The sequence below is a fragment of the Coenobita brevimanus genome, chromosome 111, assembly GCF_032717465.1.
Source record: "Coenobita brevimanus isolate Jiangsu-jjx chromosome 111, ASM3271746v2, whole genome shotgun sequence".
Classification (NCBI taxonomy): Eukaryota; Metazoa; Arthropoda; class Malacostraca; order Decapoda; family Coenobitidae; genus Coenobita; species Coenobita brevimanus.
In genome coordinates, this window is record NC_137064.1 from 23,444,359 (window position 1) to 23,465,916 (window position 21,558).

Genomic DNA, 21,558 nt, shown 5'->3' on the forward strand with positions numbered 1-21,558 from the left:
CTATAGAACGACAAGAAAGGAAGCTAGCGATGAAGGCAGAGATAGAAGGATAGAAACCGTAGGAGGGCAGTTTGGAAATTAAAGATTTATGCCAGACTCGATCGAAAGCCTTTGAGATGTCAAGTGCAATGGCAAAGCTTTCGCCAAAGTCCCAAAAGGAGGATGACCAGGAGTCTAAAAGGTAGGTGAGAAGATCGCCAGTGGAGCGTCCCTGACGGAACCCGTACTGACGATCGGAAAGAAGGTTGTGATAGGAAAGATGCTTTAAAATTTTTCTATTAAGAACTGACTCGAACTCTTTCGAAATACAGGACGTTAAAGCAATTGGACGATAGTTGGAGGGTTGGGAGTGGTCACCTTTCTTTGGGACTGGCTGAATGAGAGCAAACTTTCAGCAAGAAGGAAAGGTACAAGTTGACAGACAAAGGCGAAAGAGTTTGCCTAGGCAGGGTGTAAGCACAGAAGCACAGTTCTTGAGAACAACAGGAGGGACCCCATCAGGCCCATATGCCTTGTTAGTACTGTGGCCAGTGATGGCAGAAAATACATCAGATGAAGACCATGGAAGTGAAAAAGTTACTACATGACAGTATTGTGATACCAACTCTAACGTACGGAAGTGAAGCTTGGACATTGTTGGAAGGACACAAGTCAAGAGTGAGAGCAGTGGAAATGAGTTATTTAAAAGGAGCCTGTGGAGTCACATGGAGAGACAGGCTGACGAATGAGGATATAAAGGAGCGTTGTGGTGTGGATGTGGATGTGATAGGAAGCGTTATGAGGAACACACTGAGGTGGTTTGGCCAGGTGGAGAGGATGGAGGGTGAAAGACTGACGAAGAGAGTGTATGTGAGTGAGGTGGAGGGGGGAAGAGGGAGGGGGAGGCCGAGGATGAGATGGAGGGATGGGGTGGAGAGGTATATGAGAGAGGGGGGTGTGAGTTGGGAGCAAGGCAGTGAAATGGCGGGGGACAGGGCAACTTGGAGGCGATTTGTTTGTGGCCACCCCAAATGGGATTGAGGCGTCTGGCAATAGATAGAAAGATAGAAGAAATTTTAATGTCAGCCATGAGGAAGTCAGAGGGGGGAAGTGATGGAGGAACAGCACCGGAATCGTCTATGGTGGAATTGGAGGAGAAAGTCTGCGCGAAGAGATCTGCTTTATCAGTAGAACAAATAGCTACAGAACCATCAGAGTAGAAAAGAGGAGGGAAGGATGATGAGGTAAAGTTGTTAGAAAGGTTTTTGGCAAGGTGCCAGAAGGAGCAGGAAGAATTTGTGTTGGAGAGTAGAGAGCATTTAGTACGGATGAAATTATTTTTAGCAGAGCGAAGAACAGACTTAGCATGATTCCGGGCAGAAACGTAAAGATGATGTGATTCAGGGGTGGGTTGGCTCCGGTACCTTTTGTAGGCCCTCTCCTTGTTGCGGACAGCATTAGAACAAGCGTGATTAAACCAAGGCTTTCTTGCGTTAGTCAAAGGATATGAGAAAGGAATGTATGCTTCCATGCCCGAGAGAATAACCTCCGTAATGCGCAAGGCACACTCAGATGGCTCACGGCCATGGAAGCAATAATCATTCCAGGGAAAATCAAAGAAGTACTGCCTGAGGGCCTCCCAGTCCGCGGCTCCAAAATGCCACAGACGATGTTTCCCTGGAGGGTCCACAGGCTGTACCGGAGTGATAGGACAGGTTAAGGTGATAAGGTTGTGATCGGAGGAGCCCAACGGAGAGAAAAGATTAACAGAGTAAGCAGAAGGATTAGTTGTGAGGAAGAGGTCAAGTATGTTGGAGCTCTCTCCAAGGCGGTCAGGGATACGGGTAGGGTGCTGTACAAGCTGCTCTAGGTCATTAAGGATAGAAAAGATGTAGGCTTGTTCACCAGGTGGATCCGTGAAAGGAGAGGAGAGCCAAAGGTGGTGGTGAACACTGAAATCTCCTAGAATGGTGATTTCAGAGAAAGGAGAAATGGATAGAATGTATTCCATCGTAGAAGTAAGATAGTTGAAGAATTTTTGATAGTCAGTAGAATTAGGGGATAAGTAAACAGAACAGGTATATTTAGTCAGAGAATGACAGGAAAGCCGAAGCCAGAGTGTAGAGAATTCAGAAGAATCGAGTTCAGGAACACGAGAGCAAGATAAGTCGTTGCGTATACATACCCAACAGCCACCTTTGGCTTTGAAATGAGTATAGAGAAAGTAGGAAGATACAGAAAAGGGTTTGTTGTCAGTTGCCTCAGACAGCTGAGTCTCCGTTAGAAAAAGAAGGTGAGGTTTAGAGGAGGAGAGGTGGTGCTCAACAGAGCGAAAGTTAGAGGAAAGGCCGCGAATGTTGCAGAAATGAAGAAGTGAGTCAGACAGTGGTTCCAGGCACCTCGAGTCGTCACCGGGAAAGGGGCGGATGGTGGGGGCATTTATGTTCCCCCCCCCCCCGGGGACTCCGAGGCTTGGTGATGTGACGCCATAATTTTTTGCATTTTGGAAAAGGAAGTGTAGTGTGTACTGTGCATGTAGTTTGGTGTACATAGTTAGAGATATTTGTACTGGAGAGCATGCTGGCCTACTCTCTGTGTAACTAAGACACTGAAAAAGTTCAGCAATGGGGGATGGTCAGGAACTAGTCCTGAGGGCTGATGAAACGGGAGCTCCAGCACTCCCTGTCATCAGCTTTCCATCCACCTCAGGAGTACTGCCCTGCTCGACTGGTGCTACAGTCTACTCCCTGTTACGTGGAAAGCACAGTTAAACACCCTGAGTCACTCACGGTATGGGGTTGTTTTTCTGGTAAAGGTTTGGGGAAGCTTGTTGTGCTTCCCAAGAACTGCAGACTGAATCAGGACGTTTATCTTGAGCTTCTTTGTGATCATTTACCCGGTTCCTTCGAGCTCACGGGTGCACGAGTGTTTCAGCAGGACGGTGCACCTGCTCATAAGGCCAAATCGGTCACCAATTGGCTTCGTGACTTCGAGGTATCATTCATGAAAGACTGGCCAGGCAATAGCCCAGATCTCAACCCGACAGAAAACCTCTGGTACCTCGTAAAGAAGAATCTCCAAGGGAAGGGCGTGAGCTCTCTGCCTAAGCTGGAAGCTGCCATTCGTGACTCCTGGGACAAAATACCCCTCCAGCACCTCAGGAACCTCGCCCTTTCACTTCCAAGACGTCTCAGGTCCATGAAGAAGCATAAAGGATACCCTACGAAGCACTAAAGGTAAATAAAATGCATTAATTATATGTTTTACAATGTTGAAAGGTTTGTTTCATAGAAGGGACGCAGGGGACTCAATACTTCTGACGAGCACTGTATATATATATACTGTATATATATATATATACACAGGAAACTCGCACGGAACACGTGGGTTTCGTTCCTACCGTACCGTGTTAGGTGTGAAATCGCGTATATTTAAACTACTCCGTATTTTGCTCCCTAGACCCCCCAAATGTGTTGTTTTGCTGTTATCTGTCACCGGTAATCACTAGAAAGCACTTTAAGTGGTTAGAAGGTTTATTTAATGTTATAACTCACAAATACAGTACTCCACAGCAAAACTTCAACACACAAATACTGTACGTAAACACAAGGAAACATTCTGACGCCGATCATAGGTAATCATATAAATCAGGTTAACTGGTACCAGGTCTTTATTTAATGCTTTATCTTTTTTGAGTGCTTTAACTTACAAGTACATACCAGAACAGTACATATTTAACTTAGAAATGCAGTACTGTGGAAAAGCTGTACAGCAAGTCTTTAACGAACAAACAAAAAAGGCAATATTCTGACGCCGATCATGGATAATCGTATAAATCAGGTTAACTGGTTACAAGGCTTTATTTAATGCTTTAATTGCTTACAAGTACATACCATAACAGTAAATATTTAACTTACAAATACAGTACTGTAGAAAAGCAGTACAGTAAGAGTTTAACCCGCCCCGTCCCGACCACTTTTCGACCACTGGTACCCCCCAATCCCGACCATTTTTCGACCTTTTTTTTTTTGGCTTAAACTTTCGCTTTTGGTCAGAAACAATGGTCGGTGGCAAAGAAATTGGTCCCCGGGGTCCCTAATTAGCTTAACCAGGTATGCCTTGGTCCCACTTGGCCCCGTGTTCTCCCTAGGCGGTCTGAGCCTCAAACGTTTTCTATGGTATTATAAGTCTGGGAAACCAATGAAAGTAAGTAGAAATGAATTTATTACAAACATAAAAACATGTGATAAAAGAGTATATTGGATTTTATACAAAAATAGAGCAGAAATAAGCATTGTACCATCGTGCGAAACGAGCAAAATCGGCCAACTTGGTCACAATGAATCGCTAACATTCTAAAATCATGATACATATAATTTTTTTTACTTACATAATACTTCTACCATAACATTATACCATTTTACATTTTATTGAACTGTTTTTACGTATTCACAGGCCTTTTGATAACATTTAGCGTAATGTTAGCGCTTATTTACGTAGTGAGTGAACTCGCTGTGACTGTGTTTCAACTCGTATTGTGCTTTTTCTACTTACATAATACTTTTCTAATATTATTATACACTTTTCAACTTTATAGAACTGTTTTGAGATTATTTCAGGCCTTACGTAAATATATAGCGTAATTCAATTCTATTCTATTCTATAGCCCGACGCCCTAATCCCGCAAAGGGTGGCCGCAGACAAAACGCCTCCAAGTCACTCTGTCGCCCACCATTTGACTCCCCTCCCCCCAACTCACCCCCCCCTCCCTCATATACCTCTCAACTCCATCCCTCCACCTCATCCTCGGTCTACCCCTCCCTCTCCCTCCCTCCACCTCACCTACATACACCCTCTTAGTCAGTCTTTCATTCTCCATCCTCCCCACATGTCCAAACCACCTCAGTGTGTTTCTCCTAATCTTTTCAACCACATCCACATCTACCCCACAACGTTCCTTCACTTCTTCATTCGTCAACCTGTCCCTCCACGTCACTCCACATGCTCCTCTCAAGTAACTCATTTCCACTGCTCTCACTCTTGACTTGTTCCCCTCTTGCAAGGTCCACGCCTCGCTTCCATACATCAGGGTAGGGATCACAATACCATCATGCAGTGACTTCTTAACTTCCATACTCACCTCCCTATTTCTCATCACTGCTTTCAGTGTGCCAACAGCCTTCCTTCCCTGCTGTACCCTTTCACGTACTTCATCTCCCAAAGTTCCATCCTTACTCATCACACTACCCAAGTACTTGAATGCACTCACATTCTCCATATCCTCACCATCCAACCTCACTGCACACTCTGTGACTTCATTCCTCTCAAACACCATAACTTTACTTTTGTTTACATTAACTTTCAGCTTCCTCCTCCTACACACTGTCCCAAATTCATTCACCAAACCTTGCAACTCCCATTCATCTTCACTCAACAATACTGTATCATCAGCAAACAGCAACACCGGAAGCTTCCAAATCTCACCCTCATTCATTAGGGCCACCCCCACATCCACTGCCCTACCTTGTACCTCCTTTACAACCCCATCCATATATATATTAAACAGCCATGGAGACATTACACACCCCTGTTTCAGTCCCACATTGAGATCAAAGAACTCACTCAGCTCACCATCCACTCGCACCGTAGCCCTAGCTCCCTCGTACATACTCTTCACAGCACTCAACAATTTCCCCTCCACTCCATATATTCTTAATACATTCCACATACCTTTCCTATCTATTCTGTCATAAGCTTTCTCCAAGTCCATGAAGGCAGCGCATAATAACATACACGGTGAAGTCGCTATGACAACTATTTCAACTTACAACCTATTTTTGTACTTATATAATAATTCTCCACTAACATTGCACATGTAAACACTTGATATAATTGATATCACATCATTTCTGAACTTACGATGGAACTGAGCGTCATATTTGCGCGTACTTACACAGGGAGTGTTATTGCGATATCATTTGTTTCATCTTACACTAGTAATCAACTTATAAAATACCTTACTACTAACATTACAACATCTTCCACTGTATATAATTCCTATCACATACTTACTGACCAGAATGTGGGTGTACTCGTGACATCAATTATGACAACTTACAGTAATGTTCAACTTATACGTTTTATTCATGCTAACATTACACCCGTTTCCACTTTATTTCCTTGCTATCACATATTTACTGACCAGATTTACACAGTGGGTGTAGTTTTGATAACAATTCTTTCCACTTACACTAACCACGTCACCATCGTCCCCTTCGTCAGGGTGGGGAGGTGAGGGTGGTGGGGGAGGTTGGGGAGGTGGAGAGCGGCGCCTCTCATCACTCGCACTTCTCTTCCCTCTCCCTTTTCCTTTACCTTTTCCCTTCCCTTTCTTTCCTTTCCCCACATCCTGGGGCTGTGGGGAGGAAGTCTGGGAATATTCAGGGGCGAAAGAAGTGCTGGGGAGTGACTCAACCTCCTCTCCCCTAGGCCTACGAGCACCACGTGCTCGTGCTGCCTCCCTCACACCACTTGCCCCTTCACCCCGCACTACCCCCACACCACTCTCACTTTCACCCCGCGCTGCCGCCACAACACTTTCCCCATTCTCCCAGCAATCCCACCACACCACTTGCCACTTCCCCAGACAAAGTACTTTCACCATACCTTATGTGTCGTCTCGCCCCACCTTCTTATCCTCGTGGTGATATTTTCTCTTTTCCCAACCACGCGGCGATATCACGTCCTAGGCCTCCGTCATCCTCATCGTCCTCATCCTCGTCCTTATCAGATTCAGGATGGAGAGATAGCTTTGCACGTGGTTGGGGAGCAGGCTGGCCTTCCCTTGCCTTACGGTATGTCACATACCGCGTTTTTCGGGGCGAAGGGACCTCCTCATCACTGCTACTTATTTCTTCCTCTGGCTGGACATAATCACGATCCACCACATCATCATCGAGTGGAGAATCACTGTCTCCAGTGAAGGCTTCCAGGACGGATGCGATTTCCTCGTCTGAGAGACCTTTCCGCGCCATGTCTGACCTGGGTCACTTCTAGCAGGTGAGTGACCGAGACAAGGGCAAGCGCGGGTCACGCGGGGTCTAGGACGCTGCCCGCCTGGCGGCAGGTAGGGGAGGCTTGGGTACCCGGGAGAAACGAAAATCTCGCGCGAATTTTGAAAATTGTGGAAATTATGAACCTTGCAATTGCAGGACGTTGAAGTACGTCCCCGGGACGCCGCGGGTTAACGAACAAACAAAAAAGGCAATATTCCGACGCTGATCATGGGTAATCATAAATTCGGGTTAACTGGTTACAAGGCTTTATTTAATGATTTAACTTTATTTAAGTGCTTACAAGTACAGTACATACGAGAACAGTAAATATTTAACTTACAAATACTGTACAGTACTGTGGAAAAAACGAACAAATAAAAAAGGCAATATTCTGACGTCTATCAGGTAAACTGGTTATAAGACTTTATTTCTTGCTTTAACGTTATTTAATAGTACTTTAAGTTGCACATAAACTTACAAGAACAGTACACTACTGTAAATATTTAACTTACAAATACTGTGCTACTGTACTCGGTAATGTCTCACTCACTGAATAATTTCCCGCCTAGATCGTCACGTAATCAAAACAAACCGCGCGCTGCGGTGATGTTCGAGGATTTGATCTTTCAAAGGCCTCTCCTGCATTAATTTGTAGTTTTCATAATGGTTTTTTAATCTTACGTTGTCTTATATGTATCCCAGCCCTTACCATGTATAACTGCGGGCGCATTCCGTGAGATCATTTTCCGTGCGAGTTACCTCTATATATATACAGTATATATATATATATATATATATATATATATATATATATATATTTATATATATATATATACACAGTAATCTCTCAACTTTCCGGACATCCCCACTAACCGGACATAATCGTCCCAGGATCCCATATTCCCAAAATGGTCTGAAAACCGCAAAAATTCGAAAAAAAAAAAAAAAATTTCCCGCCCGTAATTTGAACTTGGCGCGTGCAGCATGGGACAGCTTTGTTGTGGCGCATCATTCCTCCGACGTCCGCTAGAGCGCCCCTGCATCCTCCCCACTTTCCGCCTGTCTCTTGTCGTGAGTGAACGCTCGTCGTCATGGCTGCCCACGTGCTCGCTCTTGTGGTGGTGCATTACCTGCTGCTCTCGTGCCTCTCCTTTGTGTGTGTGATGATGGCCTGGCTGCCTGAGAAGAGGAAGACAGTGGTATTGACTCTGGAGAAGAAGCGGGAGATATTGGAGAAAGTAGATGCGGGATGGTCTTCTTCACGCATCCTCCGTGAGTTCAACCTGGCCCAATCTACTTTGTTTGATATTAAGAGATCCCGAGACAAACTCATGTAGTACACGGCTGACTTCTCGTCGAAAAGCAAATGCAATGTGGAGAGGAAGATGATGTTTACTCCCAAGTTTGCTGAAGTCGACCGTTCCACGTTGATTTGGCATCGACAGCAACGTGCTGCTGGTGTGATGGTACGTGGTACGGAGGTGAAGGCTGCTGCTGAGAAGTTCGCAAGGCTTCACGACACCCTAGACTTCAAGGCATCCAAGGGTTGGCTCTTCGCGTTTCAGTTACGGCATGGCCTTACCAACCGTAAGATGCTTTTGACGCTAACGAGGTTGGAGTTGAGGAGTTTCGGCACAAGGTGAAGGGCTTGATCGACAGGGAGGGCCTCACTCTCGGTCAAGTCTACAATGCTGACGAAACTGGTTTATTCTATCGCTCTTTGCCTACAAACACTCTAGCCGAGGAGACGGAGAAGCGTGTACCCGGCCGCAAGCTCTCCAAGCAACGGCTATCTGCTTTGTGTTGTGCCAATTCTAACGGCATGCACTGACTTAAGCCCATTATTGTTGGCCGTGCAAAGCAGCCTCAGTGTCTTCGTAGGGTGATGGATGTCCTTCCTGTCATCTGGTACCATTCCTTGAAGGCATGGTTCACAGCCCAGATCTTCAAAGACTGGTTCCACCGCCATTTCGTCAAGTAGGTCATACATTACCAGACGGAGAAACTGGGAATCCCACGCGACCAGGTAAAGGCCCTCCTTCTCCTCAACAATGCACCTGCCCACCCGTGCGACAAGGAGTTGGTGGCTGAGAATGGTGCATTAGGTGCATGTTTCTGCCACCTAATACTACTGCTCTCATCCAACCAATGGACCAAGGAGTGATCGTGGCAACGAAGCGCCTATACCAACGGAAGTTCCTGGACGAGGTGATGGTTGTTCTCGAGGACGAGGACGAGCGCAGGGAGGGACGGGACATGCGAGGCCAGCGGACTTTGGAAAACATTCGCCGCTACAACATCAAGTCTGCCATTTACAACTGGGCCAGTGCATGGAAGGAAATCCCTGTCAAGACTCTAGAAAATGGTTGGTCTCGTCTGCTTCTTGGAACGGATGCGGAGTAGGATTTCCTAAGTTTCGACGTGGATGACTTCCATGCATGTCTACGTGGCACGGCGACGATGTTGATGTGGACGAAGTGCGTGAGTGGTTGGATGACGACGAGGGCGATCCTGGGTATCAGACCCTGTCTGATATCGAGATTGCATCTTCAGTTGCAGGTGTCAGTACCCAGCTTGAAGATTCCGACGAAGAGGCGACAATGATGCGGACTCCTCTCAGCATGACACTACTCCAGCCATCCCCAAGCTGAGAGCACTCCGGGAACACCTAGAGTTCGTTCTGGACTACTTGGAACACCCGGACTGCAACAGGGAGATGGGGCCCTTGGGACTTGTGGAGGAAGTGCGTGCTTTCAGGCGGCGCATCATTAATCGTCAGAATCGTCGTTCCTTGCGTCAATCGACGATTGACAGCTTTTTCAGGCCCGTGACCCCCGCTGTGCCCAGCCTTGGCTCCACTCCATTGCCTCCCCAAGACAGGCCCTCATGCTCCGAGCCACAGCCCAGCACATCAGCCACGGTGGAGTCACCGCTCGACCTGAGTTTGCGTCTATCTTCAGAGTCGTCTGCAGTGGGTACGGCATCACCACGACCCAGCGACGCACCCCTAGGTCACCTGCCAGCGATACTCTCAGACTCTGACAGTGATTAAACGGCAAGAACTTCTCCACCAGACCACACGGGAATTTAGTGGTGCGCAGTGAAAGAAAAACAGTGCATACAGTATTGTAAAGAAAGTAGAAATTTGAGTGAAAAGACAAAATTTTTGGACTAAATTTAACGTAAATAAACTTGTGATTTGTTTTGAAATTGGTTTTATGAGTGAAAAGAATTAAAGTGCAGAGTGCAACACTTATTAAGTTACAATGGAGCATAGGTAAGACAAGAGTGCGCAGTGTGAAGAGAATGGACTTCTGAGTGCGAATGACTAAGTTCAGTGCAAGACTTCATGAACAGTGTACTGCAAGTGCTTCAGGAAATCCTTCTTACTGTCAGAGTCTAAGAGGAGGCGGTAATTCATCAAGATGGCCATGGACTTGCTGTAAGTAGGCAGAATGTTTCATACTGTACTGTACTGTACTTTCCATACTATACTTACCTCAAACACCTCATTTCACTCTTTTATGTCCCTTATTGGTGTGAATATGTTGTGTCTTAGGTGCTATGCATGTGCAGTAGGGAGGTGTTTTTCTGAGTTAGGCTAGGTTAGGGTCCATAACTACCAGTCCAGGAGCCAGGGACTTGTAAGTACCCAGAATGTTTAATATTGTATGAACCTACCTCAAAAACCTCATTTTATGCTTCTTTTGCATTTATTTCAGTCTTTTATGTCCCTTATTGGTGTGATTTGGGTCATAAATAGGTGCTATGCAAGTCCAGAGGGAGCTGTATAGGTGTTTTTCTGAGTCAGGGTCCATAAGTACAAGTCCAGGAAGCTGGTGCCCAGTATCCGGACAGGACCACTTTCCGGACATGCCTGCGGTTCTATTACGTCGGATAGTGGAGGGATTACTCAGTAATCCCCGTACTTTCCAGACACCCACTTTCCGGACACCCCACTTACCAGACATTGTGGGTCTGGACCTTCAGAACCCAAAAATGGCCCAAAAAAGAAAAAACAAAAAACAAAAAAAATCTGAATTTCTTCCCACCTATAATTTGAAATTGCCACGCGGCGCCGAACAGCTGTTACACCACGGACCCTCACCCCTTCCTTCCTTCCCGCTCCCCCCCTCCCCTTTCAGGGTTGCCATTTGGTGTTTTTCATTACCAAATGTGGGCCAATTTGGTCATGAAAAATTCGTTTGGTAATGAATCAGAGTAATGCATTACCAAACGGATTTTTCACATGTATCCCTGCTTGTCGTACGAGGCGACTAAAAGGGTTGGTGGTGGGTTAGTGCCCCACCCCGTAAAAAGAACTAACTAAAAAAGCAAATAAAGCGCCTCGGACCCGGACGGACCATACGTTGATGACTAAGGAACGGACAAAGGACATTCTGAGAGTAGGAACGTGGAATGTGAGAGGAGTGAATGATGAAGTGAAAGAGAGAGAGATTGTCCAGGTGCTTGAGGATGCAAAAGTGGATATATGTGGATTGACTGAAACTAAATGGAAAGGTGAAAGGATGAGAGAATGGGAATACGGTGTAGGTATATGTGCGGGAGTCAGTGAGAATGAGAGGGCAAGAGAGGGAGTATGTCTGATGATAAGCAAGAAGTGGAAGGAGAATATAAGAGAGTATGGAACAGTGGGTGCAAGGATTGTATGGGTGAGGATGAAAGTAGGTATACAAGCATGGGCGATTGTATGTGTATATGCTCCAACAGAGGATCGAGTGGCAAGAGTGAAAGATGAGTTTTGAAGCAGAGTAGAAGCATGTATGGACAAGTTTGAGAGGAGCGAGAGAGTGCTGTTGATTGGAGACATGAATGGCAAAGTCGGGAATGTACGAGTGGATGGAGTGGTTGGTCAGTGGGGTGTGCCAGCGGAAGTAGATGGGAATGGTAGTGCTTTGGTGGACATCTGTGCTGGTAAGGGGTTGGCAATAGCTGCAACACCTACTTTCGTCATAAGATGATCCACCGGTATACATGGAGAGTAATGAGGAGGATGGATGGTGAACTTGTTGAACGAAAGGCAATGATAGACTACGTGTGTGTGGATGAGCGAATGAGAAGACAAGTGTTGGATGCAAGGGTGTGGAGAGGGTGGGGGAATGGAGTCTCGGACCATCACTTAGTGATGGCCAAGGTAGAGCTGCAAAGAAAGTGGTTGAGGAGGCGAAGGGGAAGACAGGAGGAAGCAGCTCCTGTGAGAAGAGTGGAGAAATTGCAAGATAGTGAGAAGAGGACAGAGTATAAGAGCATAGTGGAAGAAAGATTGGGAAGGTATGAGCTAGAGCAGATGGAAGGGGTGGAAGACGTATGTAAGATATTCACGGAAGAGATAAGCACAGCGTGTGAGGCGGTTTGTGGAGTGAGGAGGAGATGCAAGGGTGTGCAAGGGACAGCATGGTGGAATGATGAGGTGAAACGAGCTGTGGAACAAAAGAAGAAGGCATATGGTGAATGGTTGGCGAGTAGAGGTAGGGGAGAAGATGAGAGAGAGAAGAGAGAAGTATATGTGAGCAGGAGAAGGAGGTTAAGAGACTGGTGAAGGAGAGTAAGAAGAAAGTGGATGAAGAGTTTGGGAGGAATCTGAGTGTGAAATGGAGGGAGAGTAAGAAATTGTTTTGGAAGGAGGTAAAGAAAGTAAGGCAGTGTGAAAGGGGAAATAGTAGGGGAGTGAAAGATAGGAATAATAGATTGTTGGTGGAGAAGAGAGAGAAATTGAGGAGATGGAAGGAGCACTTTGAGGATTTGTTGAATGTAGAGAGTGAGAGCAGTGTGAGTATAAGTGGTTGGGGAATGGCTGGGAGAAGAAGAGATGAGAGGAGGGGGGAAGAGATCAGTAGGTCGGAAGTAGTGGAAGCGATGAAGAAGATTAAGCTGGGAAAGGCCCCAGGAATTGATGGAGTGTGTGGTGAAATGCTTAGGTATGGGGGTGAGATTGTTGTGGAGTGGATATGGAAGTTGTGTAGATTGGCTTGGGAAGAGGGAAGGGTTCCAGAGGACTGGAAATCAGGTATAATTGTTCCTCTGTACAAAGGAAAAGGGGAGAGAGAAGTATGTGGTAACCGTAGGGGTATTTGCTCTTTAGTGTGACTGGTAAAATATATGGTAGAATACTCATTGATAGGGTTAGGCATATGACAGAGGAGCTAGTTGGAGAAGAACAAGAGGGGATTTAGGAAGGGAAAAGGGTGTGTAGATCAGATATTTGTTCTAAGATGTTTAGTGGAGAAGTATCTAGAGAAGGGAAGGAAAGTGTACGCTGCCTTCATGGACTTGGAGAAAGCTTATGACAGAATAGATAGGAAAGGTATGTGGAAGGTATTAAGAATATATGGAGTGGAGGGGAAATTGTTGAGTGCTGTGAAGAGTATGTACGAGGGAGCTAGGGCTACGGTGCGAGTGGATGGTGAGCTGAGTGAGTTCTTTGATCTCAATGTGGGACTGAAACAGGGGTGTGTAATGTCTCCTTGGCTGTTTAATATATATATGGATGGGGTCGTAAAGGAGGTACAAGGTAGGGCAGTGGATGGGGGGGGGGCCTTAATGAATGAGGGTGAGATTTGGAAGCTTCCCGGTGTTGCTGTTTGCTGATGATACAGTATTGTTGAGTGAAGATGAATGGGAGTTGCAAGGTTTGGTGAATGAATTTGGGACAGTGTGTAGGAGGAGGAAGCTGAAAGTTAATGTAAACAAAAGTAAAGTTATGGTGTTTGAGAGGAATGAAGTCACAGAGTGTGCAGTGAGGTTGGATGGTGAGGATATGGAGAATGTGAGTGCATTCAAGTACTTGGGTAGTGTGATGAGTAAGGATGGAACTTTGGGGGATGAAGTACGTGAGAAAGGGTACAGCAGGGAAGGAAGGTTGTTGGCACACTGAAAGCAGTGATGAGAAATAGGGAGGTGAGTATGGAAGTTAAGAAGTCACTGCATGATGGTATTGTGATCCCTACCCTGACGTATGGAAGCGAGGCGTGGACCTTGCAAGAGGGGAACAAGTCAAGAGTGAGAGCAGTGGAAATGAGTTACTTGAGAGGAGCATGTGGAGTGACATGGAGGGACAGGTTGACGAATGAAGAAGTGAAGGAACGTTGTGGGGTAGATGTGGATGTGGTTGAAAAGATTAGGAGAAATACACTGAGGTGGTTTGGACATGTGGAGAGGATGGAGAATGAAAGACTGACTAAGAGGGTGTATGTAGGTGAGGTGGAGGGAGGGAGAGGGAGGGGTAGACCGAGGATGAGGTGGAGGGATGGAGTTGAGAGGTATATGAGGGAGGGGGGGGTGAGTTGGGGGGAGGGGAGTCAAATGGTGGGTGACAGAGTGACTTGGAGGCGTTTTGTCTGCGGCCACCCTTTGCGGGATTAGGGCGTCGGGCTATAGATAGATAGATAGATAAGATTACACAGGATGGAGATGGTGGATTGTTTGCTCTCTCTGATTAATCTGCTAACGTACATAGCGTGAAAATAATCAACATGCTGTTAATTATAAGAAGAGTGATTACATATATTTCCACTTGTATATATAATTGGTGAAGAATAAATGCTAGCTTTACGAATTTGGTAATGAAAAGTTAAATTTGGTAATGAAAATTGAAGAGTTTGGTAATGTGGCCATTGCGATCTAGCAACTCTGTTTCCCTGTCACCAACACTCAAACAGTTACTGCCTAACTCTGATCGTGAGTGGTTGCTTATTGCAATGGAAGCCACACGTGCTCATTTTTTTTTGTGAATAAACAGTGAATAAACTGCAATACCTCGCCACTAGACCACACAGGAATTTACAATGTTGTGCAGTGTTAAGAAATTAGAATTTAGAATGCAAAGGATTAACTGTGGAGTGCAAACTGGCGGTTGAAACTGGTGGTTGAAACTGGCCTGGTGCAATTAACAATGTGCAGTGTTAAAAAGTTATAACTCACAGTGCAAAGAATTATTGTAAATGCAGCACAACACTGGATTACTGTACGTGCTTCAAGAACATTTTCACCACTGCCAAAACCTTACAAAAGGCACCCACCAACGTGCTGTAAGTAACCTGGCTGAGGTACAGTCACTTCTAATTCCTCATTCTTTGGTTCCTTTTATTTCATGCTTTATGTCCATTATTGGTGTGAATAGGGTCTTAAATAGGTTTAAATAGGTGCTATGCATGTCCGGTGGGGAGTTATTCAGGTGGCTTTCAAAGTTAAGCTGGGTTAGGGTCCTTAAGTACCAGTCCAGGAGCCAGGGGCCCTCTTTCCGGACATGCCTTTGCTCTATTACATCCGACAGCAGAGGGATTACTGTATATACATATATATATATATATATATATATATATATATATATATATATATATACAGTATATATATATATATATATATATATATATATAGAGTATATATATATATATATATATATATATATATATACGTATATACAGCAAGTCCTCATGTTTGGACGCACTTTACTTTGACGCCTCGTTTTTCGTGCAAGAAAAAAGTTTCCGAGTTGTCTCACAATTCGCGAATTTCCCCACAATTCGATGCTCCCAGCGGGCAGCCGCCACTCAGCAGACGATGTGTACCGATGTTCAGTCTAGGCACTGTCCATTTTTCTATGCAAGTTTCCCATGATCTTTATACAGCAGGTCCAGCGAGGCAGTAGACACACATGAGTTTGTTATTGTTTATGATCGTAACGCACGATCTTCAGCCGTCTCGTGAATACACAGCAGGTCCAGCTGGGCAGTAGACATGTGAGTTTGTTATTGTTTGTGATCGTAACGTACGATCTTCAGCCGTGTCGAGCTACTATTTCTTAACAAAGAATCATTACATGTTACTCGTAACACTATTTATTTTTGTTTTGATGGGCAAATACCTGAAATGGAAGTAAAATAAAGCCTATCGATATTTAAGGAAGGAAAGAATAATAACCGTCCCAGTACAGAGATAGTAGACTCAGCCCACCAATTTTTCATTCTATTACAGCCTCTCTTCCTTGTAGCAGTGAGTAAAATAATGTTGTTATAATTTCTCCCTTCCTTTAGTGACAAAGAGAGCACATAAAATGACCGGGGTTTAGTTGACCTATTTTGATGTCGAAAATTAAATAATCTGGTGAAAAGTGGCAGCTTTTCCTTGGTTAGTGACATTGGGAACTAGCCCATCCACTCTCAACACACCTTCACTTGCCACTCAAGCCAGTCTTCACTTTATTTCTGGTAAGGATTTTTGGTGTTGCAGCTCATTATAACAGTTTTAATGTCTCAGGTACATGTTTATTGTGTTATGCTGTTTTAGCACTAGTAAACACTCTTCATTTAATTTTGGGTAAGGCCTGTTTGGTATTATAGTACTTTCTGATAGGGTAGGTACATGTCCCACCGGAACGCTCCTCTATTTTCCCACTGATTCTTAACTTCACAATTTGACATTCTGTGTTTCACACGGTTTTGGCGGAACATCCACGGCGCGAAAAACGAGGATTTACTGTATATATGTGTGTGAGTGTATACACTGTATATATATATATATACACTCAAACCTCGAGTACCGTGGACAATAGGGACTGGACAAGGACCTTGGTACCCAAATCCTCGTCGCTCAGACAATATGTTAATGTGTGTAATGGTACAATGTGTTCTGGCAACTTTTCATAACTCACTTTAACCCCTTTTTACAACCTAACCCCACGGAAATTACCCCCACTTGCACCCACCATCAGGTAAAACAGTGAGATATAACAATTGTAATTTAAAAAATCAGTGGTATTAAAAATAGTATTAACAAAAACAGAAGTTGTGCTGGGTACCCTTTAATTGATACGTAGCTCCACGGTATTTTCCTCCCGCCCCTCAACCCCAATGTTGTTGTCAAAGGTTCGCCTTCTCTTGTATCACTTGGCCTTCAGGAGAGACCTTAGGCCGTATGGTTAGACGAAAACTGATGGGTTTGATGGTTTTAGGAGACGAAACAGAATGAAAATTTGTGCTAACCAGAAAAAACCACATTCATCCTTGTGTTCTCGTGAGTTAGCGTTCCGTTTCACATTCTTCGTTTGATATCGCGCTTCCCTACACATTTAAGACAGACTAAGCATTATGGCTAAACTGCTCAGTCAGTCCGAAATGTGTTGAGAAATGCGATATCGAACAAAGAATGTGAAATGGAATGCTAACTCACAAGAACACATGGATGAAAGCGTACTTTTTTTTTTGGTTTGCAAACATTTTCGTTCCATTTCGTCCCCTAAAACTGCCAGACCCATAAATATTAGTCTAACCATATGGCCTAATGTCTCTTCCGAAGGCCACATGATATGAGAAAGCGAAACTTTGACAACATTATCGGTGGGGGGTGGGGGATGAGTGCCGGGAAGCTACGTATCAACATAAGGGTACCCAACCTGACTTTTTTGTTAATGCTATTTCTAATATCACTAGTGCTCTTAATTACAATGATTATATCTCTGTTTTACCTGATGGTGCATATAAGTGGGGGTAATTTATGTGGGGTAAGGTGGTAAGGAGGAGTAAAAATGAGAATTTCTCTGACGCTCTACATAACGTCCTATAGGCCTAAGCTTCTCAGCTTCAGGACAAATATAAACTTTCAGAGCTACAAGGTTCGCATCGCTTCCTTGGAACGATCTTTATCTTCTCCTGGTCCTTCCAAATTGTTATGATGGTGTTTTCATGTACTCTACACTTTTTTGCCATTTTGGTAAACGTACGCTTTACTTAAAGCAGTAGAAGGACCTTACCAATTCAATTCATATTCCTCCAGTTTGTTTTCGGTGTTTTTCTGACTATTTTAAGGGTGATACATTACAACTTCCTGCAGAAAAACTTCACACTTTTTATCATCAAGTTCCTTAAGCCATACCTATGACTGTCTTGACGTACTCAAAGGTGGTTTTCGTCTCCAAATTTCCCAACTGGATGCTAGGTTACTTTAGGTTAAATCATTAAGTATAGTTAGGCTAGGTTAGGTAAACTGTAGTTAAACATTTAGGACAGGCCATTTCGCTGTAACCCTGATGAGTCAAACGAGTTGACACTGTGGAACACAGTTAAAAACAACGGGGAAACAGATTTAGCATGAAACTTTTATTTACCTCCCATACGTAATCCGAAAAATATAAGACTATCAGGAAGATGATCGAAGAATGTGGAACTGAACACTAACTTGTGAGACAACATGGATGGAAGAAATTTTTTTTCTGGTTAGCAAACATTTTCATTCAGTTTCGTAACCTAAAACTGCGAAACCCATATGACTGTGAGGTAAAGTCAGTGAGATGCCGTATGTTCAGTCGGTCCGGTCTGAAACGTGTTGGGAAGCACGAATTCGAACGAAAATGTGGAACTGAACACTAACTTACGAGAACACATGGATGAAAGTACTTTTTTTTTTATTTAATTAGGAAACATTTTTGTTCCATTTCGTTCCCTAAAACTGTGAAACCCATTATGAGTGTGGGGTAGAATTAGGTGAGGCGCGAGAAAGGACTGATAACTGTATGCTGAGTTAGTTGGAAATGTGTTGAGAAGCACTAAATCAAACGAAGAATGTAGAACTAAAAGCTAATTTACGAGAACACATGGATAAAAGAGTAATTTTTTGTCTAATTAGCAAACATTTTCATTCCACTTCGTCCCTTAAAACTGCAAAACCCAGATAATGAGTGGGTAAGAACTAGGTGAGGCATGAGAACGGACTGATAGCCATATGCCCAGTTGGTCCGAAATGTGTTGGGAAGCATGAAATTGAACGAAGACTGTGGAACTGAACCCTAACTCATGAGAACACATGGATTTTTTTTTTTCCTGATTAGCATACATTTTCATTCCATTTCGTCCCCTAAAATTGCGAAACCCATAAATTTCGTCTAACCATTTGGCCTTGAGTGTGCCCATGAAGCATATTTTCATTCTATATGTGTAATTATCTCCTCACCAGGAACCCTCAGTCAGGAACGATGCTCGCCCAGCTGTTTCAAAACTAACCATAGGTTTTTCTCAAAAATATGCTCAGGCAAAATTTTCTCAATCTAACACCTAACCTATCCTAGGCTAGGCTTAGGTGGCTGGGTGTGGTATTGAGATAAATACCCATACAGAATGGAACTATGCGCCCAGGAAAGGTACCCAGAGTTTAGAGGGTGACGTCATCGCGTGCGACTTTCAAATTTAGTCACCAGGCCAGATGACTTCCCACGTGAGCTCGAGTTTTTCCGCATGCTGACATGCTTTGTCTCATTATGCTAACTGCGTTAGAACAAAAACATGTTACTCAACCACGTGTTACTCAAGGATTGAGTTGTATATATATATATCTATATATATATATATATATATATATATATATATATATATATATAGATATATATATATTCATTCATTCATTGCCAGACGCCATGTATCCCAAACGGGGTGGCCAATGGCTTAGAGTTAATTGTTTTACAGGGAGGGGCACTAATCCTCCACCAACCCCACTTGACACGTAGGGATGCCAACAGCATCTGGTGTTCCCAGGCGGTCACCCATCCAAGTACTAACCAGACCCAACGTTGCTTAACTTTGCTGATCGGACGGGAAGCGGTGTACTCAAAGTGGTATAAGTTACCTCTCAACTAACATGAGTTTAAAAAACGCATTTTCATTTTAACATGAGCAAATATTTAAGGAGATATGTTTAACTAACAAGGGTTTCTCGATTTATTCATAAATTCCAAAAACATCTTGCAGTTCTTTTACATGCTTTCTTCAGAATGAGCCTTACTGCAAATATCTGATCAAACTGTCATCCAGACCTTCTTCACTCATCCCGTTCTTCATCACCCAGTAACTTATTCTTTTTTCTGAGTCAGGTTCAGTAAACACATGCTCTAATCACATCATTATCATCATCTAACCCTGTGTTGCCCCACAAGGAATGTAGATGCCAAGGGCTAGGCATGTTTGTCCTGACATTTAAGATGAGAGTGGCAGCCTCACTCGTCTCTGAGTGGCATTAGGTGAGCAATAAACCCAAACCACCCCATGGATATAAACCTGCATAGGCTCAATCTGATTGGAGCACCTTAATTGCCCACTGAACCACCAGGTGCCATAATTTGGTTAAATGGTTACCACCCAGTACAGTAAATGGTTTCCTGGTGTACAGGAAATCATTTGAGTTGTCACTCAGTGTAGAGTCACCCATTGACAGAAGGAAGAGGAAAGAATGAAATAAAACAAGACAGAAAGGGAGTGTAAAGTCACCTGTAAGCAGAAGCAAGAGGAAAGAATGAAGAAAAGAAAGACAGAAGAGGAAGGAAGGAAAGAGGGAAGGAAGAGAGGAAAGGGTGCAGACGTCTGAGAGCAGCACTACACTGGGTGAGTGAATGGTAAGTGCCCCCACCTACCATCAATTCACACAGACCAAAAATCAAGAGCAATGACCTACCATGTACTCTGAACTGTCGTAGGTTAATAAATCGTTGTAGCTACCATAGGCCTATTCTTCTGGAATGACCAGTATTTACAGTAGCTCTACAGCCGCATTTCATAATACTGTAATGTCATTTTATGTCTAACAAGTTATTGTAGTGACTCATTGTGCTACAGGGGTAAATCCATCTGGAATGATCAACACTTAGCACAGATCTAGGTCCACATGTCATATTAGAGCCATTTTATTTCTAAGGGTTTCTTGCTGCCAATTGCTTTGTTTTCTTATTCTAAGATTATACGTAACATAAATGCACACCGAACAGTCCCCTTAATACCCCCCCCCATTGTGTGTTTACAGGTAAGCTTCAAATTTCATGCAATGTGATTGCCCTGTGTGTTTTGTATTTGACTAGATGAATCTTCTTACAAAACACATACCACAGAGTATACCGTGGTTAACGAAGAAATTGCTAAACAAGCTGACTGACTTCAAGATAATACCTGATGCCTGCCAGTAAAAGCAAACTAGGGAGGGAGGGAGGGAGGGAATGTACCACTGAGAGTTATTATAATCTATTTTTATGGTAATACATCAAAGACAAGATAATCCACCCATTAAAATAGATTTCTGGACTTACCTTTCACAACACACCGCCCCAGCATCCCCCACTGAGTCAAGTACGGGGTCAGAATCTCCATCCTTGTTAATCTGAAGGCAGGCAAAAGGACATACTGCATTTAGAAAGAAGCCTATGAGAATCATGCTACATTAATGAGACAGAAGTGTACCAACATTTTTATGTCGATATATACAGTACCGTATAAATATACAGTACTATAGCCTGTATATACATATATATATATATATATATATATATATATATATATGTATGCATTTTGGAGTAGAGAGGTATATGAGGGAGGGGGGGGTGAGTTGGGGGGAGGGTAGTCAAATGGTGGGTGACAGAGCGACTTGGAGGCATTTTGTCTGCAGCCACCCTTTGCAGGATTAGGGCGTCGGGCTATAGATAGATAGATAGATAGATTTTGGAGTGGTCTGAGAGCCATGATATGATATACCT

The 21,558-nt window shown here is 43.9% G+C and overlaps 1 protein-coding gene and 1 pseudogene across 1 annotated transcript in view; both read right to left on the reverse strand.

Moving 5' to 3' along the window:
- LOC145417842 (von Willebrand factor A domain-containing protein 5A-like) overlaps positions 1–21,181 on the reverse strand; it is a 756,527-nt gene extending 735,346 nt beyond the window's left edge. Inside the window, exon 1 of the mRNA XM_080286463.1 lies at positions 21,115–21,181. Within this exon, the coding sequence (XP_080142589.1) occupies positions 21,115–21,175 (61 nt within the window). The 5' untranslated portion in view covers positions 21,176–21,181. The remainder of the gene's footprint in view (positions 1–21,114) is intronic.
- On the reverse strand, positions 19,552–19,668 carry LOC145417901 (5S ribosomal RNA; annotated as a pseudogene).
- Positions 21,182–21,558: the final 377 nt, after the last annotated feature.